Below are 25,943 nucleotides of genomic sequence, written 5' to 3' on the forward strand. Positions count from 1 at the left end.
GGACAAAGAAACTTCTGAGTGTATTAGACTTGTGTTTCAGCCATCTAGAAAATGGCTGATATCTGAAATTTTCAAACAGTGAATGAACTTTTATTAAAAAGACTAATCGTGCACTGTGGTCGTAAAGGGATGGACATGGTCAGGAAAAATATTCAGGTAGGCTGTGGTGTTTTGATGGCGTGCACTTGGTACTTAGGGGGCCCAAAATAAGCCAACAAAATATAATCATGTCAGTTCTTGGGCTCTGTGGTGTTAATGCAGTGTGGTTGTGTCATATTACTTTATTATTCTGTCCACCCTCAGGAGCAACATTTCATCTAAGAGGCGACAATGCTAAAAACAGCTTCTATTAGAGTTCATCTCCACTTGCAGTCTGAAACCATGCACTCTGGTTCTTACTTAATGAGACCCAAGCTGATGTAGAGTTTGGAATAACAAGAGTAAATCGATATATTTATCTTCATCTTTATTCTGATTGTTTATATCACAAGAAATTAAGTGATAAAAATAAAGAAGAAATCAAATGACAAACTAAACAGGTGTAGGTTGATGCTACAGCTTATATAACACCTGCTCATGACGCCAGACCAAAAAATGACCGCATAAGGAAAATTAGATCCCAAACCTCCGATTTACATACAGAACCAAGACAAACCATAAAAAAGAAAGAAAAGGAGCATTTATCACAGTACTGAATAATTATGTTAGTCCTATGCAATTTTTTAAGCAGTCGAGTGTGCTGCAAATTTTTATTTAGTCAGTACAGTTCCAAAGGCCTCGAAACAGAAACTCAATGACTGTTCACATTTGTGCTAACCTTGGGTTTCTCAAAATAATATAACTTCATCTTCATTTGTATTTATTATCCCCTTTTTTTAAACAGCTTCTGGATGCCAGCTGACATTCGACCATCATATGCTTGTAGATAATGTGGATTATGTTAGAATCTAGTACATCTTTATATTTCCGTGAAGTTAATTGAATAAATAATGAATTTGATGATACTGAGAGTAGCTTTCCATAAATTATTGACCATTTTTCTTTTTAAAAAAAAGAAAAATCCAGTAAAGCCCAAGCAAGACTAGCTGCGTCGTAAGATTGTGTGAGGCCTTAAGGGAGAACTGAAAATAAAACCTGGTTTCATCAGCACCTCTGTGCAACTATTACATCAATCCCCTTATGTCACAATTTAATGGAAACACAAGGGGCCACCCTGAAGTGCTTTCTAATCCTGGATGTGCAGCGAGACTGTTATGAAATGACGGGGTCTCGGGTGAAATGCGCAGCTTTGGCTGGCCATTTTTTAATTTATTTTTTTCTCAAGCTGTCCAGTAATCGACCGTGATTCATGCTGGTTTTATCTAATCGCCTCAATTAACCACAAAGGAAATGAGACAATGGTCTGTTTATTGAGGAATTAGAAATTTCAGGATTTGATGCCATCAGCATAACTTACAGCGAGGGTTTAGTACAGTAACAGTATCAGTTGCTTTACAGTATGCTGTATACAACGTCAGCAGCCAGATCTGTAAAATCTTTGGAAGATGCACAAAGAGTGATTGAAATGAGGAAAGAAAGATAATCTTTTTTTTTTTTAAAAAGACCAAAAACAAAACAGTAACTTACTTCTTAGACTTGTGCACAAAAAATAATCTACCTCCAAACATAATGAAAGTGTGCAAGTCAAATGTAAATATTGATTTTTTTATTACATAAGGAGCTGCATGTGATAAGGGATGGCTTTTAATTGTGTCATAAAAAGCACAGTCTGATTACCACTTGCTTCAGTACATTCGACTTATATATATTTTTTAACCAACACACCACTGTGACAGCAGACATCGCCATACTCTGAATTTACATAATCTGAAATCTCACGTGATTAGGATCAATACAGAGAAGAAAAAAATAAGTTAGGTTGGTAACAAAGACAAAGCAATAAGAATAATAAGAAAAAAAAAAGGTGCACAAGCGCGCACACACACACACACACACACACACACACACACACACACACACACACACACACAACAACAAAGCTTCTTTCTTTAGATCATAGCTGATTTAACACAGTTATACCCGTGCAGGTCTTCCCTGATCACTGCTACCATAGATCTGTTACAGGTGAAGACAATAGATATTTTATGATGGGCACTTGACCAAATAGCACGGTGCACACATGGGAAAAATGGCACATATGCAAGGCTTCTTCAAACACATGTTAGCAAGACACTGAAGCGTTTGAAATCTGTGGGATTACAAACTTAAATTCAACAAGAGACAACACAAGCAGACGGTGCTAAAAAATAGATATCCCTATATATATATATATATTTTTTTTCTATTTTATTTTAGAATTTCAATTATGTCTCCCTCCCATCCCTCCCCCAACAAGTGTGGAATCAAAAATAGTTCATTGTTCTTCAGTAAATTGTACATTCATAAGCGATAAATTGGCATCTCAGGCACTATAATAAACCCTGTAGTAAAGTGTTTTATTTCGCCAAAGGGAGTAGGAGTTGTCAAACTTCAGGAGATAAGTGCCTTCACCTGGAAATTCGTGGCTCCCCCCCTGCACGGACAGGTGGCTGTCCTGGCGGTACACGGGGAGGATTTCAGACAAGTTAGAGTTGGTGTGAGTTTTGGAGCCCTTCTCGACGTCCCCGTTGCCGACGGGCCCTGCAGAAATCACATGATCCACAAAGTCAACACACCGAATCGTAACCCCAGTGGGGGGAAAACATATAAAAGTACAACTGCCATCGCAAAGAGGGCCGTCGGCGCCTGACCTTCAAGCTCCTCCTCTTCGTCCTCGTCATCGCTCGACTCGCTGATATGCACCGTGATGGACCGACTCGTCACGGGAGTCCAGTCAAAATAGATGCCGAAGCCAATGTCGTAGCCGTCTGTGGCAAACTCCCAGCACACTTTATTGGCTTCGGGCACGGTGGGCACGTGGACCGTCATGATGTCGCCTCGGTACACGGTCACCATGCTGTCCTTCTCTGTTCGGAGCTTCACCTTTAACTCCTTCACAGCAGCAGATGTCCAAGTTGTCGGGGGGTTCAGGGGCGGCATCTGGGCTGCCATCAGAAGGGACACGCGGCAGTGACTTTAACAAGATGTGACAGCAACTGCAACACTTTATCCAACTCATTTTAAGATGGCAAAATCTCAAGCAAATACTGTGCACGCACACTGCAATTAGCGGGACGTTTATGAACCCGCAGAGTCAGAATCACTGCTGAACAAAGCAGCTGTCACTATGGCACACTGCAGGTCCTCACCTTTCATCTCGGCGGAGAGCTGACAGCTCCCTGCACTGCTGTTCTCCTCGCCTCCTTCCCCCAGGGCCAGCTCAGCAGGGGCCTCGTCATTACCCTCAATATGCGCACACATCGGGGTTATTATTGTAAAGACTTAAATTGTTAGACTATGCCTCCCTATTTACTGCAACTTGTTTACAGCTCACCTAAGCACACAGTATTACCTACCTCAGAAAGACGTCCTGAATCCTCCTTGGTGTCATCCATACTGTCTTTGGACTGAGTAAAGCTCTCTGAAAGATTTGTATTCTGCAGCCTTAAGTAAAGAAAGAATAGAATTTTTAAACCAAGATAACATTCAGACCACCCATCTGCATAGCAGCTCCATTTAAAAGCCGCAGCAACAGGTTACCTGTCCGGTGGCGTGTTGTCGCACTGTTTGGCTGTTACTCCGGGGAAAGATGAGAAAGACAGTGATGAAAGCCGTGACTGGAGCTGTGATGTAGCCTCTAATCTCTCCATGGCTGTCCTGAGAAGGCAAACACCTCAGTCTGCGTGGCTGCAAAAAGATGAAACCCCGCCCCTCCCAACCACAGGGGAGGGAGACGGGTGAAGCTAGCCTCCTAAAGCAGGCTGTTTAAACTAAACAAGCTGCCGTTTCACATAATAAACCCCGTCAACCGCAGTATTGCCTTCTGATTTAACAGTTAAAGCAGTAGCGACGAGCTGTGTTTACATGTGCGTGGAACTCTAGCTTCATTAACCAGGCTAGCTGTTAGCTTATAGCTCACGCTAGCTAACCAGCGAGCAGTTAAAAGGACAGCCAAAAACTTATCTCACCACAACGTAGCGTCGAAAATATGATGTGATTTTAGTTTAATCAAGCTCAGGGCATGAGGAAAACCGCCTCCATATCCCTGCAATCATGTGAGGGACCTCTCCACAGTGCTGCCGCTGCTGCTTCTGCTGCTCAACAGGAAAAAACAGACCCGGATTTTTTGACACTTCCGTCTTTTCTCGGAAAATCTGCGAATCTGCATCCTTACCAGGAGCCTACTGCAGCTCCTCTGAGGACATACGCCGCTGCTTAATATTTAAACCAGTCTAAAAGTATACGTCCCAAAGCCAAATCATAAACACAGATTATTTAACAAAATCTAACAACTATCTTTTTTTTCAGTTTTAAGTCTTTTTTCTCATGATACAGTACTCTGCAAAGGTCTTGAGCCCCCCCCCCCCCCGCTTTTCTTATTCAATTGGGAAAATCTAGGAAAGAAATAGGAAATAATAGGAAATTTATTAAAACGTGTACATAAATGGAAAGACAACATGTAAGACAAAAGCAGAGTTTGTACAACTACAGCTCTCTTAGACAAGCTTTCCTGTTATTTCTTTAAGCAGTCTTTAAAGCTCTTCTCTAGATGTTGGCTGTATTTTTGTTCCATTCCCTGTCAAGATGATCCCACACTGTTTCAATATTGTTGAGGTCCAGGATCTGGGGAGGCGATCCATGACTGACAGTGTTCCCCTGTGCGTAGTATGCTCTTAATGCATTGGCAGTGCATGTGGGATCATCGTCATGCTGAAAAATGAAGCTTTTGGCAATCAAACCTAATGTTGTTGCATTAATTTCAACAAGATCCCCAACACCACTGGCTTAAATGCCAACCCAAACTATGACAGTGCCTCCACCGTGTCTTGCAGATGGCTGTAGACACTCACTGTTGTACCTCACCCCTGATCTCCTCTGTATGTCACATCTGGATTCATTACTCCATCGGACCTGTCTTCAGTTCATTTGGTGTGTAATTTGGTATACTTCAGCTGTTTCTCCCCATTTTCCTTATTTAAGATAGGCTTCTTGACAGAAGTCTTTCCACTGAGATCTTTACTGACAAGGCTGCAGTGAACAGTAGATGAAGGTCCAGGTTTTTTGCAAGAGGCTGCCATCACCAAAGTAGCTACAGATACAACTTAAAATTGGTTCTTTCCCAAGTCGCCTGTGCTGTATAGAGACAACACTTGTTCATCCATGAGTGCATTTTTTGATGCTTTAATGTTTCATAGGTCAGTGTTAAGTGGCTTAATAGAGAAAATAAAAAAACATAGTAAGCTTGAGACTTTTGCACAGCACTGTAACTGTACTGCATAAAAGTATCTGAAGTAAACTATCTACATTTCACAAACTTTAGTGAGTCCTTCATGTTATAAAATGATTTTCATTCAAAATTGAAAATGTAACACAGTAATACAAATTTTGAATTGGAAGCACACTGACCAGCCTCATTTTTTAAGACAGGTCACAAAAAGCTAAACAGACTTTTATTTACTTTTTAATTTTTCGTATTGTTATGTATTCTTTCAAAATGAGACATGGTTCACAGAGACTGAGTTCACGTATCAGTGATTTTAATGCTGTGGCTGATCAGTGTGTCACTTTGCTGGTGTCTCCATCTGGGATTTATAAGCTGCAGAGAGGCACTGTTGCACAGATTTACTGCTTGATAGAAAGCGCAGCAGCGGGGTCTCCCTGATCTGGGCATCCATAAGTGAAATCCAGGGAAAAGGCCTTTTTGGAATAAAGTTGAAATATATAATTACTATTTAAATGAGATATATGACAGTTTAAAAAACAAACAAACACTGATCTACTCACTCATCTGAGAGAAGAGAAGATGCATAGGATGAATTGATGAAACTGTGTGCATTTAATTGCACAGTGTCTCCACATTTTTCTTTAAATATTGATTTAATTAAGAGGAGAGCCTCACTGGATCCCAGACTGGCAGAGGTGCAGATATTCAACAGGATATACAGCACCGCACACACCCAGTTCAGACCCAGAGAAATACCTCCTACATGTGGAATCAAAATGTACAAACTAAGAACAGAACTTGTAAAGAACTTGTTTAACTGAAGCTCATGCAAAATACTTTCTGTCACATATGAAACAAAATGAAAAGATGCTGAAGTGACATACCTTTCATTGTGAGAGGACACGATGCTTCTATCAGCAAAGGATCTGCTAAAGCTGAGGCCACATGACTGCAGGACAGCCAAACATCCACAGTGTCACAAGAGACAACGTCATACTTTGGCTTCAGGATGTAGTCGTGTCCAAGAAGCTTAGCTAATCTGAGACAGTAATTCAAAAGAAAGCGATTCATTGACCCAACCCCCCCAAGAAATGACCAGTCCTTTGTGTGTGTGAATATGGCTGTACCTGGTGACGGGAATGGCAGAGGTGAAACTGTACACAAGGCAGTGTTTTGCCAGATGAGAGCGGAGATCAACACAGACTTTTGGGATTTGAGAGGGCAGACAGCAAAGGAAAAGAACATCCGCCCATGCTGCCAGTCTGCGATTGTCAAAGAAACATTCAACTTCTGTATGGACAAATTCCACTGAAACACAGAACATACAACGATCTTAGCAAACACTTTTTTTCTTTTATCAGTACACACGGAAGTTTGGTCCAAGTGCAATTTAGTTAAACCAACACATGCTTAATGATTAACTCAAGAATACCATAGAGTCACAACAAGCAACCAATAACTATTCATAGTCTTAAAAGGGCATAACTGAAAAAACAAAACAACAACAACCTAGCTTAAATCTGCTCAAAAATGCATCTGGGTAGCTTAAAAATTTAAGAGTGAAGAGAGTCATTAAGGAAGCGTATGGAAACCCCTCAGATTACCCACTATCTGAAACAAGGAGCTTTAGCTTCTCATCCCTTAAGCCAGCCTTCTTCTGACTGGCTGCCCCTTGCAAACAGAAGGTTTGACCATATTAGTGGTATCCACTCTGAGTGATATCATGAGGAGCCAGCAGTAGGAAAGCTAGCATTTATAGCCACATGAACAGCGATCTTTCACCTCACATAGATTACTTCAACGAAAGAATCTAATTATTTGAAGCTTTGACCATGTCTAATATGAGCATCCACCACTGTAACGCTCTATAAACACAACAGAATAAAAAGGAAATAGGTCCACCACTTTAAGATTATGTGTCTCATGACATTTAAATCCTGTCACAAGAAATTATTATACTCATATTGTATACAGCATTTGTATTCTATTTTATTCGATTGTATATACTATTTTATTTTTATTATATTCTATTGTGTACAGTATCTTATGGATATACTATTCCATTGTTTTTTCTATGCAACTTTGCACTGTCCACTGCTGTAACAAAACAAATTTCCCATGCGTGGGACTAATAAAGCTTATCTTAAATCCACTGCATCACAAGCATTTTTCTCAGATTTGGGCTTTTTGTGCGTGTGTACCTGCTAACTCTGGTCTCCTAGTGGAGATCTTAATATGTGAGGGTTTGATTTTGGTCTTTTCAAGAAGTGCTTGGCACAGCTGTTTTCCCAGATGGCCCATCCCAAGTATACCCACGCGGAGGTCATCGTGCTCTCCTGGTGCCACTGGCTTTCTGATTTTCGCTGTGCGCCTTCTGATGGCACATCTATAATACAAATGAATGAAGCAGCTCAGACAGATTAAAATATACTCAAATGACTGCAAGACTATACGTGTGGGATGAGTTCACCTTAGCGAGTCAATGAGCTCACACACGAAAGCTGCGTGCGCGCACCCGCAAAATGTCAGTCCAGCCGAGCGCGCCCGGAGGTAAAGTAACTTCTTTTCGTCGTCAGCGAGCCCGCTCTCAAAACACAGAGTGCTCAGGTCGGCGACTATGTCCGCCATCACCAACACTCTTTGAGCACACAGTTAAAATGTTAAACCCCTTAAAATAGTCCAAGTCTACGCTCTTAACACTTTTCAATAGAGATTTGGGAACCAGTTCTGTTGCCATGCCAACTTAGCGAGGTTAGGCTTTCAAAATAAAAATCACTTGACAGACGGACGTATAGTTTTCAGAATAAAATATATAAAGCAAACGTTGAAATATGATGCTAACACAACTCCTAAGGTTTACAAAAATGTCTAGAGTCTAAGTAAATAAACACCAACCAAGCACACTCCAGTGTTAACTTCACCGTTTTTATTTCTCCATCATGCTTTTAATACAAATTCATGAGTCACCTGTACATATATTTACAAGAAATAATACTCTTACCACATAACCAAAAAAGGAAGAAAAAAAATAAAAATCAAGACTTAGCAACACAATTGATCACATCAGACATCAATATATAAACATATAGCTTAATAATAATTAAAAAAAAACTAAACAAATGAGATTATCAGTACATTAAGACTTTACTTATGGATCTTGAGTAATTCACTTTATCAACAATTCAAAAATGTGATACACGAGACTGTAAGAATAAAGCAGTTTTTAAATTTAAACCGCAGCTTCCTTTTTTTAAACAGCAGCTTTTGTGAAAATTATGCAACACTAAAATTGTGAAACCTTAGAACAAGTCTGGATAATCGTCCCATCTCTCACTTGTTACGCTTCGACTCAGTTAAAAGTGCAGATTACAGAGCTTTACAAAGATGCAACACATTCAGTTTTTACATTTGTTCTCTCATATTTGCACGAAATGCTGCTCATTAGGAATATTTACAGTAAATAACAAGGCCCACATACAGTACATCTTATATAAATTAAGGGTCATTACACCTAGAATATTAGTGTTTGCTGACACAAAGTAGGATAAGAGAACGCAACCACACAATCTGTAAACAGCTGTTTGAAAATGAAGCAGATGAAAGGACCTATTCCTTCATTCTTAAGCCTTTACATTTTACATTTGTATGGTCTACCCTACAACATAGCATCATACACAATAACATTATAAGTGCTGCTCAAACTCACCCTTCTTCATCCATTTGATTACAAGCATACAGTTGAACAATGTTGATGACCATGAAGGCACTGTGAGGCATGTGATAAGCTGACACAAGCTAAAAATCACAGTAGCTCAAACTGCCACAGGATGAACACCATTTTATTTACACCGGCACTCACTGTCCACCTTTTGCCTTCTTCAAAAGCACACCTATTAAGCTGTAGCTGCTGCACAGTCATTGTTTCAGTTTTCCATAAGGCAATGACACTTACTCGTCGCCCTGCCTCCATTTTTGCGACTCCTCCTGACGTGCATCGGGGTGAATCTGGTTTCTCATCCCACCCAAGACATTTGAAGTCGCCTCAGTGGCCATAATGAGTGGCTTGACTACTGCAGGTGGAAGCTGGCGGAGAACTCCACCGACTGCCCCAGTCATACCTCGCTGCTCGTGCTCCCGGGTGGCTGTGTCGTAGATGGTTAGTGCAGTGTCTGTGATCCCCTGTGGGAACATTTTGCAGTCCTTAAAACATCTTTTCTTTCACAGAACTGAAGGTTTTCCTATTTGTTTTTTTTACCTCTTTCACCACAGTGTAGGCTTTGGCTACACCTTCTCTGAGGTCGACAGGCTGATGAGCCAGTCCATAATGGGAGATCCGTTTTACCCTCTTTGTGTCCCTCTCATCAGGCACTGGAGACACCATGTCATACGCTGTCTCAGCGGCTGCCTAAAAACAGAAAAAAAAAAAATTATAAAAGACAACAATTAATAGATTTTTCTACGTGCTTTACAGAAGGAAATGCATGCAAATATTTTATTAGCAGCAGTGGACCAGTTTACCTGAATAGTCCGCACCATCCTGTTTGTGAGCTCCAGGGCAGCCATAGCTGTAGAGGTTCCAAAGGAAGCCGTGCCGCGCTGAAATCCACGGACTATCCGGCCATCCTTCCTGTACTGTTCAATCGGGAGCCAGACCAAATCCCTGAGTCCATGAACTGAATATGAAAGAAAAAAAAACAACATTGACAGAGGAGTAAAGCAACTGAAAGTCAAAAGCTGGACCTCAGCTCTCATATTGGAAATGACTTTCACAGCAGTTTCTGTTCCAGATTGTTTTTTATTAAAGAAAAAGAAAGTGATTAAGGCTGATTCTGAAATGTCAGAAACAATAAAGAAAATTTTGTCAAACAAGGAAATGTTGACTCAAGGAACTTTTCAGAAATTAGAAAGTTGTTGGGCCAAGCACCAGGCAACTCCTTTACAAGTCAATTAAAATGAGAGAACAACAAAAATCAGACTAGTTAACAAGTCTGGACGTAAGATAACAGACAGTTCACTGACAAGTTAAACAATGTCTGTACAAATACAATTTGGGAAAAATTGTGATTTTTTAAATCTTATTCTTTCATATTAGACAAAGTATAATAATAAAGTGTAATAAAGATGTGCTAAGGTTATAGGTGTCAGTGCTACAGTCCACAGCTAATCCATTCAGTTCAGTTCTACACTGTGTTAATAATTGCGCAACAGGAGCAATGCTTCGATTGCTAATGGGAGAGTGAGGCAATGTATAGGAAGTTAACATCCGAGCTTCAGCAGCTTGGAGACGCTTCTCTTTAGCTACAGCAGCAGCTTTCATTCGCGCATTTCCAGCAGTTTGAACCATTATTGATATCCAAGGTGTCAGATCAGAACTACAAAAAATTTGGACCTGTGCATTCTTAAATTTCATTTATTGCTGGCATCTGCAATACAACTGATACACATCAGTTTATTCTGCTGCAAGTAGCTAACACGAGCACTGCTTAGCTTACATGTTAATGTTTATAGACCTGAGCAGATTATGGTTACACACTGCTCAGCTTATTCATCAGTGTGATCTTACAAGGCCTGCTAATAACTGTTTATTGTCTAGATAAGAACACTGCAAATCTACACTTGTTCACAGAGCTGTCACTTGTGTTCCTTTTCACTGTGCTTGTTTATATCCACTCACGGGAAAGAGTGTGTAATGTTGCTGAGGTATAACTGACAGTTGATGTGCACTGTACATTAACAAACATTTGCATAATTGGATTAAATAACTAGTATTTCATGTCTTGATTAACAAGAGAAGCAACATTTAATCATGTAGCACATCCCAACTGGCCAACAAGAACAAGGTACAGCAACAGCCCTGTTCTTACCAAATACAGTAAACCATCTGAGATTATCCCTTGAACTGTTACACTTACCCAGTTTTACCAGAGTATGAATAGGTGCCACACCACTCAGCAGTCCTTGAAGCTGGTTTGTCTTTATGTCATTTAACCACTCATTTATTGCATAGGAAAAGAGCTTATCCACACCTAATAATCTGAAACACAAACAAGTATTACTTTAATACGGATCACTGTGTGCGAATTATGTTTTTGCTAATTTATTGTCTCATGAGATACATTTTGCGGTATACTTACCCCTGCCTGTAGCACAACTGCCTCAGTTTGAGCTCTGAACAATTCAGCTGTGTCAGCCCGAAAATGATCCCTGCAAATGTTCCCTGGAACGAGGTACTCATAAAAATCATTCATGAAGCACTCATAACATAACGTGGAGTTAATCAAGTCCTCTCTTAGACAGTTACCTGGTCCATAGACACGTGTTTCCCATGGTAGTCCAGGCGAATGGGAACCTCAGAAGTAAATCGAAACTCCCTGTTAAGATGACAAGGGGTTTCTGAACACAAACAAGCAGTTTGGAAAGTTAAACGGCTTAGTGGTCAATAAAAATAACCTCTAACCTAAAGAAGATGGGTTGGTCTGTGAAGGGAGAAGCAGAGGCTTCACTGTCATTTGCGTCTTCCCTGCCGGATGTAGAGAAACCGTTTTGGCTCAGTCGTCTCTGTGCAGGCACCGAGATGATTGGGGCTGGATCCTGGCTCCCACCAGCGTGCTTGGAGAAGCTGCAAGAGATCTCTGGGGCAGCCACTTTCTTTGTGGTAACACAAACCGCTAAAACAGACAAAACGTTAAAGATGCATGAGATAAAAGTAGGATTCATGATAATTATACAGTTTTGTGGCAATCTTACCTTCGTGAATAGGTGGTGAGAAAAACTCAACTTCAGCAGCAAGACTTGTAAAGAAGTCTCTCAAGAAGAACAGTGCATCCTTCAAATAAAGAAGAAGCTATCACTTAAAAGATAATGCTCATTGTTTGCCAGGGTTAGAGAAATAATTTGTACCCAACTCTCACCTGATCAATATTGAGGCGAAGAGGCATTAGAGTGACCCGTAAACAGCACTCTGGGGGAGCCTGGCCTGACTCAGGACACATGTGCATCGCCTTGACTGTCAACTAAGACAAAAAGCGCACACACATGGTTACGACAGGACAAAACTTACCACGATTACCACAAGTATGGTGCTTTCCTCACCATGTTAGAATGGGCTTTTCGGGGCATTTCCTTGCTAGAGTACAAGTAGAGAAACTTGTTCATCTGGGAGGCAGCTAGTCTGTCTCGAATCTCCAAGTCCTGCACAGAGAACACCTGCCGGGACACTGGCTGGTCCACTGCTGGACGCGACACCGCTGAGATCTGGGGGTACACCTCGTGCTGGAATCTCACCTGAAGAAGCAGTAAAAGAAAAGCTGAAGAAACCCCAAATGGCATTTCACAAAATAATGAACATGTATTTCTGCACAGCATAACTTTACCTTGCTGAGTTGAATCTCCATCAGGACATCAGGATTCCTTCCCTTTCCACCACCAACCCGCCCTGAAGCCTTCGCTTGTCTCACTGGAGTTTGAGATGGGGAGCTATGAGGTGTACATCTGCAAGACAGAGTAAAGACCAGAGTTAAGTAAATATGTCTTCCTTTTAACAAATGTAAAGAGAACCCAGTTTATGACTCACCCCCGGCTTCTAGCAGGAGAAACTATGGAGCTCACACTCCCAAAGTCTTTTCCACCATAAAGATGCCAGATGACAGAGATCTCCTTAATGAGGTAGCGAACCTCTGGGATGGGAAAGTTGGCTCCACGGCTGGAATCACTTCCATCCAGAGGCTGACTGAAGTGATCGTCTTTGACTTCTACTGGCTCCGAGGATAGCTGCTTCACCACCGGCTCCTGATCTCGATCCTGAACACACATTTTTCTTACAGTCAGGCATAAACAGGTTTTGCAAAAACAGTCGATCACTATGCTATGTAGCCTCTTCAAGTTAAGGCTACACAAAAATATGTAGCCTTAACTTGAAGAATGAGTATGTCCCAACCTCTCCTCTGGAGCTCGGAGTTTCCAATATACAAAAGTCGTCAGTCTCTTGGGCCAGATTAGGGGCTGGTGTGATGAGAGGAGAAGGAAGCATGGGGTACGGGGGGCTTAAATCTTGGCAATTCCCACTTTCATCTGGGAACAGGAACAGGTCTGAGCGAGGTGGTTCTTGGTCTTGAATCTGCTCCTCAGGTGTGCCTGCAGTGGTGTGAAATTCATAAAGTAAAGACTCCTCATGGGTGAAACACTTTTTTACCTCACTGAGCGAAGTATTTACCGTTCTGCTGCGGCCCTGGTACAGGCTGCCCATCAGTCTCTTCCATAGCGTCACTCATGAGATCCTGTAACATCTGCTGCTCAGTCTCAGCGAGGAGCGAAGTCTGAGATGGTGGTCGGCTAGAAGCCTCCATCTGTCCAAAAATACACTCAGAATAAACTTGTGCATATGGTAAAGTTTGACAATTATGCTTTAACTGAGTGACACTGCTGACCTTGCTTTTTTGTGCAGTGCTGCTGTGCTTGGTCTCTGGTTCAGCTGGGGGCAGCAAGTCTCCATAGCTGGCTACATACTGTATGAGGTTCATGAGGGCAGCACAGGAGTCCGAACAGGTTCTGATATGGATCACATCACTGGAGCAGCGCAGCTCGAATCTGGGCTCCGACTATCACCCAAGAGACAGCGAAAATAAGTGTTTGTACAAGCCTGTTTTGTCTGTTTTTTAAAAATGGGAATATGAATAATTAACACTTACCAATTTTCCATCTACTCCAGGTTTGACTGCTGTTATCCTCAGCTCTAAGGTTCCCATGTCTACCACTTGGACATAATCTGTGACAAAAAGAAAAAGTCAAAATTTGTCAAAGCTTCATGTAAAGTCGCATTCAACACCGTTTCTGAAGTCAACTTACCACGAGCTAGATTTACAGAGACAGCATTACTTTTATCTGAGAGGAACAGAGCAGCTTCGTCCAAAATGATCCTGGAAACAACATATTTTACTAAATAATGTAACCTCCACACATTTTTGTATTTCAGAAGAAATCCAGTTGCTTTTTCACACCTAAGTGTTGATGAGGAGTTGTCTAGAGAGACGCTACTGGAGATGCTGAATGTTTCCACAACCAGCAACGATCTGAGTGGCAAGTACAGGGGTCTGCAAAAAACAAAATAAAATCAAGCGTCACATAAGAACACACTCTGATAATAAAACCAGCCACCATTTAGTGTTTTGTTCTACTTCACCTGTAGTCCAGAGAGCAGCTCCATAGGTGCAAATGTAGTGTGGTGACAGACGTAGGAGGAGCGTAACCCAACACGGGTTCATCAGAAACATTCAGAAAGTCAACAATCTGTTGTAGACAAATCATCAGTAAGATTATGAATACCTGATGTTATTGCACATTTCTTCTGTGCTTTGTAAACACATCATATGAAGGTCAAATAAAGCTTATATGACAGCAGCCTAAGGCAGTTTGTTTTACCTGGTCATACCAGCCCAAGCTAGGAGGGACCACTCTGTGCTGGAGTGTAGCACCTCTCACCCCAACAGCAACCAGAAACTCCTGCATGACGGAAAATTAGAAAGGAGGGAAAAAAAAAAAGAAAAAAAAGAGGACATCACAGCGAGCACATTACTTCTTAAATTACGTGGAATTTTTTTTAATTTGCATACAAACATACAGTGGCTTGCAAAAGTATTGGGCCCCCATGAACTTTTCCACATTTTGTCACATTACAGCCACAAACATGAATCAATGTTATTGGAATTCCACGTGAAAACGTATTTGTATATTTTTATATATTTCATTTATTGTTTACTCTACTTAATTTGTAAAATATGTGTACACACACACACACACGTAGAAAAGTATTTAGTATACACATCCAGAAATGCATATACTATTATATATTGTACATATATTTATTAGTTTCAGATGTAGCCATTCTTGTATTTTGCTTGTTTACATTATTGTATTTTGCACAACTCTGTTGCTTGTGAAGCTCGCACACAAGAATTTCACTCACATGTGCTGTACCAATGTACCTGCACATGTGATGTGACAATAAAAGTGATTTGATTTGAAAGACCAACACAAAGTGGTGCACACGTGAGAAGTGGAATGAAAATCACACATGATTCCAAACATGTTTTACAAATAAATAACTGCAAAGTGGGGTGTGTGTAATTATTCAGCCTCTGAGTCAATACTTTGTAGAACCACCTTTTGCTGCAGTTCCAGCTGCCAGTCTTTTAGGGTCTGTCTCTACCAGCTTTGCACATCTACAGACTGAAATCTTTCTGAAAACAGCTCCAGCTCAGTCAGATTAGATGCACAGCGTTTGTGAACAGCAGTTTTCAGATCTTGCCACAGATTCTTGATTGGATTTAGATCTGGACTTTGACTGGGCCAGTCTAACACATGGATATGTTTTGTTTTAAACCGTCCCATTGTTGCCCTGGCTTTATGTTCAGGGTCGTTGTCCTGCTGGAAGGTGAACCTCCGCCCCAGTCTCAAGTCTTTTGCAGACTCCAAGAAGTTTTCTTCCAAGACTGCCCTGTATTTGGCTCCATCCATCTTCCCATCAACTCTGACCAGCTTCCCTGTCCCTGCTGAAGAGAAGCCCCCCCAGAGCATGATGCTGCCACCACCATATCTGACAGTGGGGATGGTGTGTTCAGAGTGATGTGCAGTGTTAATTTTCCGCCACACACAGCGTTTTGCATTTTGGTCTCATCTGACCAGAGCAGCTTCTTCCACATGTTTGCTGTGTCCCCCACATGGTTTATGGCAAACTGCAAACGGGACTTCTTATGGTTTTCTGTTAACAATGGCTTTCTTCTTGCCGCTCTTCCATAAAGGCCAACTTTGTGCAGTGCACGACTAATAGTTGTCCTATGGACAGATTCCCCCACCTGAGCTGTAGATCTCTGCAGCTCGTCCAGAGTCACCATGGGCCTCTTGGCTGCATTTCTGATCAGCGCTCTGCTTGTTCGGCCTGTGAGTTTAGGAGGACGACCTTGTCTTGGCAGGTTTACAGTTGTGCCATACTCCTTCCATTTCTGAATGATGGCTTGGGAAATCTTTTTGTATTTCTCAATAACTTTATCCCTGACCTGTCTGGTGTGTTCTTTGGACTTCATGGTGTTGTTGCTCCCAATATTCTCTTAGACAACCTCTGAGGCCGTCACAGAGCAGCTGTATTTGTACTGACATTACACACAGTAATCACTCTATTTAGTCATTAGCACTCATCAGGCAACGTCTATGGGCAACTGACTGCACTCAGACCAAAGGGGGCTGAATAATTACGCACACCCCACTTTGCAGTTATTTATTTGTAAAAATTTTTTAGAATCATGTCTGATTTTCGTTCCACTTTTCACATGTGCACCACTTTGTGTTGGTCTTGTGGCTGTAATGTGACAAAATGTGGAAAAGTTCAAGGGGGCCCAATACTTTTGCAAGCCACTGTATACACACAGCCACATAAGTGGACTTATTTAATAAGCAACACATAACAAAACAACATTTCTCTTCCACAGTAAGGGTTTAAAAATGTAATAACCACCAATAATGAAACATGGCGATTTCTCAATTTTGACTGGGAAGTAGATCCAAAACTCATGGACAATATGAGTGCAGAATAAAGCCTGCCAGCCTTTAAAAATAACTCAAACATAAGTACTTTATGTACAGAATGTGACACTTGAGTCTGTAGTGGACTTGCTGAAGTGGTTCACAACAAATCTGTGAAATACACACACTAACTGTTTTGAGTATCTGACCTTGATGTTGCGTTCTGCATTCTGTGATGAGATTTTGACAGCGACAGAAACCATGCTGCGAGCTTCTAAACCGATACCCTCCGAAGGCGTTGACAATTTTTCTGAAGATGTTTCTGACTGGTAGATGGTTGGCTCTAGCCAATGAGGATGTGTCCTGCATGGCAATTTGATGTCTGAGACGGAAGTGCCTCCATCTATGAGTCCTGGGGATAATAACAGATTGAGTCATCAGTGAAAACGCATACAGTCGTACAGTTAGTACAGTTCTAGACCGTTACCTATACTTTTATATATTTTTAGGTCCCATTATCACCACATATCACTCATAACATCATAAGACTAAGACAATAGTGATATTACACACAAACAGGAAGCAGCTTACCTTGGTGATACATGCAGATGCTGCTGGTGTGAAAGCAGATGTAGTGCTGATCTTTAAAGCCTTCATACTGAGTGACGCTGAACAAAACTGCATTTTTCACCTCCAGCCAGAACTCGCCATGTTTGTTTTTCAGTGTGGTTTTATCCTCCTTCTGTAAAAACAACAAACTCAACTCCAATGTCCACATAACAAGCTATCCACAAATTTCATTGTTTTTTTGGTGCACTTTTTATTTTTTCCCCAGGCAGAACAAGGGTGACCACTAGAAGTGCAACACAGGGGAGATTAAGTCAGGTCAAGTCGCTGCAGATATTGAGGACTACCACAGCAGCAACCTGTCCATGCTGTCTTTAGTGAAAGACACAATGGGAGGGGCCCAGCTGGCTGGTTAGCAGCAACTGAACTTTTAAAGCTGGAGTGAGGGGACTGTCCACTTTTAAATCAGTGATGGATGTTGTCGATAAAATAAAACTGACGTCAAATATATTTGGCCAGCAAGCCAAAGTAAAGCCTGCGTGTGGAAAATACTGAAGGTTACCTTGGCATTAGCATGAAGACACATAAGGCCATGATTGACACTAAGATTGACAGAGAAAAGGCTCTGGGAGTTCTTGCTGTGGGCTTTGGGCTTCTTCTTCTTTCGAGATCTGAAGCCCAGGTCAGCGGCAGGCGAGTAATAGTGCATGTTCTCCTCCTCTGATCCACTGGTCTCCTCTGCAAAGACAACAAAACACCCATTTATGAGCAGATAAGTTGTAATTTAAACATGACATCATAAGTGACTAAAGAATTAGGTGAAAACACTGTTCTGTCGCACCCTCAGGACCAGTGGAGCGGAACTGGCTAAAGCTGTCCTTGGAGTAAGTGTTGATCAATTGACTGGCAACAGAGAGTCCAACTCCATATGGCATGTTCTCTACAGTCTCCACTGGTGATGGAGCAGTGGGCTCCCACAGCAGAAGGTCATTGTTTATCCTAAAATATTTAGAATATGGATAAGAATTATTAAATGCATAGAGAAGAATATGCAGCTGAAAAAGTTTTCCCCTGATATGACAGTAGCTGGTGAACCTCAGGTCCAGTAATAAGCAATGTTAACAGGCTGTTAAAGATGTGTGTTGTAGATAAATTAGTTAAATTAAAGATAAATAAATAAGAGGCAATGAAGTTGCTCTGGGTGAAAGCCAAGTGACCTACCTGTTGTGTAGTTTTTCATAAAATGCCTTGCTGGGGAGTGTTAGCTGCACATTAGGGAAACACAACTCAAGGATGAACCGGGAGTTATTCATCGTTTTTTCCTGGAACACCGTCATCTCACCGACATCACCAGGAATGACCATCTGGAATTACAAGATTATAATAGTAAATGTAAACACAACTCTGTCACCACCTGTTTTGTCAGCAGGTTAGGTACGCAAAGCAGAGCTATTGTACACCTTTGCATAAAGATGCACCTGCCACACATGTAAATATATTACCAAATATCCTCGCTTCCCAATGCAAATAAATCAACCTGTACATTTTGCTCCAGCTTTGGACCAATGCCATTAACAAAATAGCAACACCTTTCAATTGACAAAGAAAACTGGAAAAGTATTTAAAACAAAACACATGAAGGACTCTGGACATCAAATGTATCTTTCAATAGTATTTTTTCAGTGTATTAATGCCTACATCACTTACTGCCTTTGGAGAAGCAACTTTGTGGATTAGAAGTAAATGTAATGAAATACGTGCTTGACTGGTGAAGGTGATGAGAGTGACACAGTGAGACAGAATGGAGAAAAACAGCAAAAGATTTGCATGTAAAAGATGAGGGAGGGGGGCAAGAAGCACAGAAGGTACGCTACTGGAGCTTCAACAGTGAACATTCAAAACTTTAGCTGTGGGGGAAGGAGTGGTGATGCTGTGATTTCATATTACATGTAAGATGATCACTCGGAGAGAAAGTTAGGCAAGATATACACGTTTACTGTAGCTGTGTCATAAGAATAGATTTAAAGCAACAGATCTAAAACTCATAATTTAGCATTGCAATAACATGCACAGCAGCAAAACATCACTTTGAGCATCTTTCTTGCAACTATAGTGATACAGACCTATAGTGATAGTTCAAATTAAACATTAGTGAATTATTCCAAAACTACCTTGTTGAACGTTATTCCCTGTTGCTCAAGTCTGGCAATTCTTTCAAGGAAACATCAAAAAGCAGCACAAAAATGTGGCCTCACATGCAAGTGTGTGTGTGTATGTATATATACATATATATCTGTGACTAATGACTGTGGAAACTCTGATACAATGTTCCACAATCTATGAATACACAATGGGTTTTCCCACGGGTTACAGCTCGTCTGATATAATTGAGTCTTTCCGGCATACACATGTGTCACAAGCTTTCAGTTTCCACATTACATTAAACTGAATCAGATTAGGAATGTCCTCCAGATAACATGTGTCAAACAAATATCTGGAGATATAAATCTTAAAGACAGATGTGAGCTGAGAAACGTTCAGCTTTCTGCAGAAGCGTCAGAAAGCAGCCGTTTAGTGTGAGGTTGTCTGGTAATTATTCACTGTAGTTTTCAGGTGCAGGGGCTACAATGCAGATTTGAGATGCTACAGTATGAACAGTTAAAATCAAAGAGACAGTCGTGTCAAGAATAGGTTAACTGGACATTGTTGACCCATAACCTACCTCTTCATTCTCATACATAACCCTACGTGAAGAAAAGGGTGATGGCTCTGGCTTCCCAAAGTCACATACATCCTTCAGTGAATGAGCAGCCCCTTCCTCCTCCTCCTCTTCTTCAAGAGAATGGTCCTCAGCCCCCTCATCTTCAGCTGTCACACGCTCAAGGATGGAGTGGACTGCAGTTGGGTTCATCTTGAGCACAACCCTGCCCAGAAAAATGTAGTATTACTGACACTGCTAAACAAAGAGATATGTATACTGGTTGGTTATGTGATCTTACCTTGGCCAATCAAATTTTACACTTTCAGATGTTGTCATGTCTCCATCCATCGTGTGTGACACTCTGAGGAACCGGGCAGCTGTTTGATCGTCCTCTTCCTGGAACCTCCCTGTGCAAACGGGTAAAAGTAAAAACAATTAAAGTCCAAGTCAACAGACAATTAAATCTTCAGAGGAGCTTTTGAAATCTTGACACACCAGTGAGTTCCTTAAAAGTGAGCTCCATTTTGGTTTGGTCAGGTGAATTGCCACCCATGAATTCGGTTTTCAATTCCAGCTCTTCCAGCTCCAAGTACAGCGTTTCTTTCTGTAGCGACTTCTTGAACCAAGGGCCCCTCTCTTGATCTGAACGCAGATCAGGGATGGGGAAGCGCACAGCAATGCCCAGCACTGGTGCATTAATTGTCAGTGACACATGACAGTTGGCAGGAGTATGGCTGTCATCAAGGAAAACCTCTGTAAAAGCCTTGTGCTGTGAAATTTATGAAGAAAGCCAAAGATGTAGATTAGATGACTTTCATATATGCCAAGTACAAAGAAATGTGAATTTTCTATGTACCGACTTACTGTTTGTTTGTTTTTTGTAGGAGAAAAGCAGTTTGTGCCTACACTAAAACCTCAATGTCAGAACATATACACAAAAAGCATAGGCTTACATGATGGACCACACTTACCAAGCTGACAGGTTTATTGTAAGATGTATACATGTGGGAGGCCATCGCCTCTGTGGTTGCTAGTTTCTGAGGCTGCAGTAGTGAGTTTAGGCGGTCTACAATACTGATGTCCAGCTCAGAGTGCACAGGACCCAGCTCCACCTGGATCTCAGCTTTCCTGGGAATGGTGCTGAGACGCACCTGGCCGCCCTGCACAGCGAGGCAAAGGGTTAGAAGTAGAGGCCAGACACTCATTGTGGAGGAACGGCATTTGATTGTTAGAGTGTTGTGGTTTCATATTGAGCTAACGGATGCAGTTACCTGAGGACCTCTGCGCTCAGCCTGTTTGTAAAGCAGGTGAAGGCAGGTGGTAAGCGGCGCATCAGCACTGGCTTTGGTGTCAAATGTCAGCAGCTGAGGTGTGAGAGAAAAACTAAAGTGAAACACTAATGTCAAGACAGCTGCACCTTTCAAGTGTTCTGTATAAATACATATACGCAGTGTTCAAACATCCAAAGCGTTATGCAGTGAGAGATGTACGAAGCTTAGGCTTGAAGGTCTCACCTCAGTATATTGAACTCCTTTTTGCGAGCCACCAATAACAGCCTCAGAGGTGAACAGACACTCTAGAAACTCCATCTGGTTCAGGGTAATGTCAGTGCTAAAAGTCCTTAAGTTGGATCCCTGCCAGTGATCATAGTTTAACTTCAGACCCTGGCCTACAAACCTGCAAACATAAGCCCAGGTGATTCAGGTGATCTGATTCATTCACATGCTCATACCTTCAGAATACAGGAATTTGTTAAAATTAGAAGTGCACCTGAGGTGGTCATGAGGACAAGCCTGATTAAACACCACCCGAGACTGAAGGAAAGCGGCTGGCTCAAGCTGTCCTGGGCCCACCATGCTGAAGAAGTGTGCAGCCATGGGGCCAAGAGGACTGGGAGCAGCATGTGGTGGCGGCAGCGGGTCAATGTGGAGGACTGAGACAGCCAAACTGCCCAGTGTCAACCTCAGCACTAACTCTGGCCTTGACTCATCACTGTGGGTTTTGGACGAATGGGCTGAAACACAAACAGCAAATAATGTCCAGCTACAACCATGTACATGAACACAAAGGGGGAACTGATCTTGGGAATATTTCAGCATAAGTCTTTTGATTGAACATAACCTGTTCAACAACTGCTGAAACTGTTTGTTTCACACACTGGATAAACTGAGGGTGAGTGCATAATATATGTTTATGTATCTATTAATTTACTGTAGTGCTTACAAGTTTGCCTCAACAGTTTCTGAGGCAGGTGCGAATCCCGTGACTGGAGGGGAGTTTCACAAGTCTGCTTCTCTCTTTGTCGTGGTACGTCCATATATTCGTCCCACAGAGCCTACAAAACGCAGATGAAAATGAAACACTACTATTCAAAATATTTATTTGTATAACTCATTTTTCCTGTATGAGATCACTAACTACTGAGTTTCCAGACCATTCAGAGTCCTTAATCTCACCTGATTTAAACCATATTGAACGTTTCTGTAAGCATGATCACACAAATGAAGGCTTACTGTTGCATTTCCAGAGGGAGATTCTCCTGGTGAGGCAGAGTAGTTACTGGTGAGTGACAAGTCCAAATCAACAGTGGGTGGTTCACCCAGAGGAGGCAGGGATGACAAGCTATGAGACATGTCCATGTCAGCCATGGAGAAAAACACGTCGTCTACATTAGCAAAACAAAAAAGATAAAAACAAAAACAAAAAAACAGAAAAATATTCATCAGAAGAGCTAATCAATCACCAAAATCAAAGAAAATGTAGACATTACAGGATGGTGCTTCAACTCAACCTCGACTCGACACAGTTCTGGTTGTTTGGCTTTCAAAGAGGTCAGGATCTGCTCCTGGGACGGCAGTATCCTTCTTTAGGCACCGGTTCAGTTCCATATGGAGGCGATACTCATCCTCCTGCTGTATTGGGCGATTTTTCCTATCCTTAGTCCATTCCTGTGCACCTTAAATGAAGAGTTAGAAATACACTTACATTCACAATTTCTAAATAACCCCGTAAGACCCCATCTGGTCCCAAAGTTCTCGAAAGAGAGTGGTTCTCACCTCCACCAGAGAAGGCTCCAAATAAGTCCAAAAGAAGGTGAACTTGCCGTGGGGAAAGCAGAATAATCAGTGTATCGATCTGTCCAACAACATCCAGCTGAGAAGAAAAGTTGGCAAAATTTTGTGGATATTACCCCAAAAGTCTGATACTGGATAAACAACGTGGGAAATTGTTTTCCTCGTAAATCTTTGTGATTCAAAAATAGATAATTTACCTTTGCACCAGGCATCGCTAGGTTATTTTTGAGAGTGAGGGACAACTCAATTTTGCCACAGAGGCTGCCAACCTGCACAGGTTCAAAAGGCGCTGAAGAGGATACAGGCTCTGTGAACTGGGGATGCGGCTCGCATATTATTTTTGGATTCCAGCTAGGTGAGAGTTTTGGCTCAGTTTCCTGCAAAATACAGAAAGACTTGATTAAAAAGGCCACATGCATATATACAAGTCTTACAATGTGAAAGTTGCTACACTAACCGATGGAGTAGGTGACGATTTACAAGCAGCGCGAGACGCATCAGAGAACTCGTCCCAGAATACAGTAATTCCCTCCATCTGCACGTTTTTATGTGCAAACGTGGTTGGCTGATGCACATTGACACTTGAACTCTCCTCACCTGTTTCATCGCAGTACACAATCCTGAAGAGAGACAGTATTTGTCAGGGGAGATCAAGTATTAAAATACAAACTTCTCACTAAACATCAGCACCAGTACCTCCCCATGCTCAATGTGTTCAAATCTTTGACCATATATACACCAATTTGAAGTATATTATCTTATTGTGGAAACTGAGGTGCCACTGACTGTCAAAAACTTACTTTTTGATTCGAATCTCAAGAGCGATTCCAGTTTTAGAATTTTCTGGAATGTGTTCGACTCTAAAAACACTGTCCAAAAATGTCACTTTGACTCTTCGCAGAACTGTGAGAGAAGAAATTTAAAAGACATTGCTTTACACAGTATTTGTGAAGTAAACCTGCTGAATGCCAAAAAACACAGAAGCAATTTACCTGTTTCTATCGTCTCTGCAAACTTCTCCAGTCCTTCAAATGGCTGGAAGCTCTCTCCCATATCATCGGTTAGTTTCTGGCTCAGGCATTCTTTAGCAAGCTGCATGCTGCTTGTCATGAAACTGGACCAGTACATGGGTTCAACACCAGATGCTGGAAGTATAACCAGCAGTGATTACCTTACTTGTCTACTCATATGTATAAAATAAAACTGTTTACTTTTACTAATTTTAAGCTTTTTCTCAGGTGTTGTAGAGGGACAAATATATATATATATATATATATCCTTACCCACTCTTGGTCTTGGTCTGAGAACCATCTCCAAACCCTTGATTTCTAGGGCACAGTTCTCCTGCAGCAGTGCTGCCCAAGGGACTGTCAGAGAGATGGTCTGGATGAACCCTGTGATTACCTCAAAAGGAGCATCTGCAGTCTCCAGTAGCTCATTGAGTGACTGAGGAACAAAATTTTAAATTTTTTTTAAAAAAAATAAAAAAACATTAGAGGACCTCTTAGTTTATTTAACTGATAATTTAATCTGGCGTATTTTCAGCAACACACATGCACTACACATACCCATGTATCCAGTGGAACCTGTGCAAGAGACCCAGTGCCTTGATAAAGGTCTAGACTGAGTTGATCCAGACTAAGCTTCTCCTGCAGAAAGTTGCCCAGGTACCGATGCAGGAGGTACCTGCAGGCCCGCTTTTTAATGGACTCAGAAAAAGGCCAAGGCATCTTAACTTCAGCAGGTGAACAACACACAGGTAGTGTAAGGCGCCCTGATGCTCTGCACGTGCAATCCTACAGCTGCTTCAACAGCTACAAATTAGTCAGTGACGTTACAGCTGTGTCATCCCGTTGACCCGTCGAGAAAGCGTGACCTCAAACATCCTTCATCACCCCCAATCTGGTACACTTGGGAGGATGTGATGACACTCGGAGATGTGTATGGGGATTGGTCCGACTCCAGTTTGCTACGCCTGCAGGAAAAACATGCAAATGGTGCCACCCCCCTGTGTAATTTGACACTTGACACAACAAGTGACTTAACATAAAATACTCGAAAACAGCAAGTTAAATTAATGCTAATGCTTTAGTTTAAGGTAGTTTTAAATTGCTTGCTAGCAGCAATGAGCGTTGTAATGTAGTGCAATCTAGACTGTCGATTTTTTTTTTGTTTAAGCGTACGCTGACCCCGTTTAAAGCCGGTGCAGGCCTTGGAAATACCTGTCAGCATGTCACAAACTTGATGGCACACATTTACCCATGGCTATATTAACCTACACAAAGCTGTCACGCAACGGCAGGAACTGCGCTTTTATTGTCGGCAAGACAAAGGCAAGTCATTGAGCTAACTAGCCGGCTAGCAAATATGACGTTAGCTAGCTTACCACCTCTGTGGGAAGAGTGAGGCAGCATTAGCATTGCCGGCTAACGTCAAGCTTGGCATTTAGCATGGGTGCTAACCCTAAAACCCAACACTAACTAAAGATATCTACCCTCACACGTCAGATGCAAACTGACCAAAGCGCTGCTTAAATACACACTGATTCTATAAGCAGTCACGCGTGGGATAATTAAAAAAAAATTGAGGATATTAGTAGAGCTGTTAAGTTACCTTCTGACTGAGTTGTTTACAAACACTTTCATGACTCCGCACCAACTACACGCTCCGGGGTGGGATTAGGCAGTGATGTCATAACATGGCGGAGCTGTGTAGTCCACCGGGC

The 25,943-nt window shown here is 41.7% G+C and overlaps 3 protein-coding genes across 9 annotated transcripts; all 3 read right to left on the reverse strand.

The window, feature by feature from the left end:
- Positions 1 to 1,390: 1,390 nt before the first annotated feature.
- Positions 1,391 to 4,270, reverse strand: tmed8 (transmembrane p24 trafficking protein 8). Of its 3 annotated transcripts, none has more exons than XM_085257793.1 (6): positions 4,107 to 4,270; positions 3,679 to 3,790; positions 3,495 to 3,582; positions 3,288 to 3,381; positions 2,790 to 3,083; positions 1,391 to 2,679 (listed from the first exon to the last, which is right to left on the reverse strand). In XM_085257793.1, exons 2-6 carry the CDS (start codon positions 3,786 to 3,788, stop codon positions 2,462 to 2,464), a joined length of 804 nt encoding a protein of 267 aa, XP_085113919.1. In that variant the 5' UTR covers positions 3,789 to 3,790; positions 4,107 to 4,270; the 3' UTR covers positions 1,391 to 2,461. The 3 variants fall into 3 exon arrangements, with proteins under 3 accessions (XP_085113919.1, XP_085113917.1, XP_085113918.1); XM_085257791.1 differs by having other exon boundaries at positions 3,679 to 3,795; XM_085257792.1 differs by having other exon boundaries at positions 3,679 to 3,825.
- Positions 4,271 to 4,728: 458 nt separating this feature from the next.
- Positions 4,729 to 8,091, reverse strand: noxred1 (NADP-dependent oxidoreductase domain containing 1). Of its 3 annotated transcripts, none has more exons than XM_085257320.1 (6): positions 7,833 to 8,091; positions 7,564 to 7,748; positions 6,490 to 6,670; positions 6,247 to 6,311; positions 5,923 to 6,121; positions 4,729 to 5,835 (listed from the first exon to the last, which is right to left on the reverse strand). In XM_085257320.1, the coding sequence occupies exons 1-6, from the start codon at positions 7,988 to 7,990 to the stop codon at positions 5,700 to 5,702; spliced, it is 924 nt and encodes a 307-aa protein (XP_085113446.1). In that variant the 5' UTR covers positions 7,991 to 8,091; the 3' UTR covers positions 4,729 to 5,699. The 3 variants fall into 3 exon arrangements, with proteins under 3 accessions (XP_085113446.1, XP_085113445.1, XP_085113444.1); XM_085257319.1 differs by having other exon boundaries at positions 5,281 to 5,835; positions 6,247 to 6,401; positions 7,878 to 8,091; XM_085257318.1 differs by having other exon boundaries at positions 5,284 to 5,835; positions 6,247 to 6,401.
- Positions 8,092 to 8,273: 182 nt separating this feature from the next.
- atg2b (autophagy related 2B) lies at positions 8,274 to 25,934 on the reverse strand. 3 transcript variants are annotated; one of them, XM_085257972.1, is made up of 43 exons: positions 25,832 to 25,934; positions 24,787 to 25,193; positions 24,502 to 24,664; positions 24,211 to 24,363; positions 24,019 to 24,121; positions 23,676 to 23,838; positions 23,416 to 23,595; positions 23,201 to 23,297; positions 22,936 to 23,100; positions 22,658 to 22,809; positions 22,368 to 22,479; positions 21,915 to 22,158; positions 21,659 to 21,821; positions 21,416 to 21,508; positions 21,116 to 21,304; positions 20,640 to 20,913; positions 20,443 to 20,551; positions 20,166 to 20,367; positions 18,665 to 18,807; positions 18,285 to 18,442; positions 18,006 to 18,181; positions 17,468 to 17,618; positions 17,086 to 17,288; positions 14,780 to 14,860; positions 14,541 to 14,647; positions 14,359 to 14,451; positions 14,207 to 14,277; positions 14,050 to 14,126; positions 13,789 to 13,959; positions 13,575 to 13,707; positions 13,299 to 13,495; positions 12,936 to 13,162; positions 12,736 to 12,853; positions 12,455 to 12,646; positions 12,274 to 12,375; positions 12,110 to 12,188; positions 11,820 to 12,030; positions 11,664 to 11,733; positions 11,497 to 11,579; positions 11,275 to 11,396; positions 9,881 to 10,035; positions 9,618 to 9,767; positions 8,274 to 9,541 (listed from the first exon to the last, which is right to left on the reverse strand). In XM_085257972.1, the coding sequence occupies exons 2-43, from the start codon at positions 24,946 to 24,948 to the stop codon at positions 9,311 to 9,313; spliced, it is 6,225 nt and encodes a 2,074-aa protein (XP_085114098.1). In that variant the 5' UTR covers positions 24,949 to 25,193; positions 25,832 to 25,934; the 3' UTR covers positions 8,274 to 9,310. The 3 variants fall into 3 exon arrangements, with proteins under 3 accessions (XP_085114098.1, XP_085114100.1, XP_085114099.1); XM_085257974.1 differs by lacking the exon at positions 25,832 to 25,934 and adding an exon at positions 25,605 to 25,717; XM_085257973.1 differs by lacking the exon at positions 25,832 to 25,934 and adding an exon at positions 25,441 to 25,462.
- Positions 25,935 to 25,943: the final 9 nt, after the last annotated feature.

Source organism: Mchenga conophoros, linkage group LG19, assembly GCF_057382185.1.
Source record: "Mchenga conophoros isolate Kocher_MC1m ecotype Shallow Benthic linkage group LG19, M_conophoros_male_GT1.1, whole genome shotgun sequence".
NCBI classification, from domain to species: domain Eukaryota; kingdom Metazoa; phylum Chordata; class Actinopteri; order Cichliformes; family Cichlidae; genus Mchenga; species Mchenga conophoros.

Coding starts and splice junctions, on each gene's coding strand:
- tmed8 (XM_085257793.1), bottom strand. CDS start 3,788: ATGGAGAGATTAGAGGCTACATCACAGCTCCAGTCACGGCTTTCATCA. Junction 3,382..3,494: donor ATTCAGGACGTCTTTCTGAG/GTAGGTAATACT, acceptor GCGCATATTGAG/GGTAATGACGAGGCCCCTGC. Junction 3,084..3,287: donor GCTCTCCGCCGAGATGAAAG/GTGAGGACCTGC, acceptor TTCTGATGGCAG/CCCAGATGCCGCCCCTGAAC.
- noxred1 (XM_085257318.1), bottom strand. CDS start 7,990: ATGGCGGACATAGTCGCCGACCTGAGCACTCTGTGTTTTGAGAGCGGG. Junction 6,402..6,489: donor TCTGCCATTCCCGTCACCAG/GTACAGCCATAT, acceptor TTACTGTCTCAG/ATTAGCTAAGCTTCTTGGAC. Junction 5,836..5,922: donor TCTTCTCTTCTCTCAGATGA/GTGAGTAGATCA, acceptor TATTCCAAAAAG/GCCTTTTCCCTGGATTTCAC.
- atg2b (XM_085257972.1), bottom strand. CDS start 24,948: ATGCCTTGGCCTTTTTCTGAGTCCATTAAAAAGCGGGCCTGCAGGTAC. Junction 24,364..24,501: donor CAGACCAAGACCAAGAGTGG/GTAAGGATATAT, acceptor TTATACTTCCAG/CATCTGGTGTTGAACCCATG. Junction 11,397..11,496: donor CAGTTGTGCTACAGGCAGGG/GTAAGTATACCG, acceptor TTTGTGTTTCAG/ATTATTAGGTGTGGATAAGC.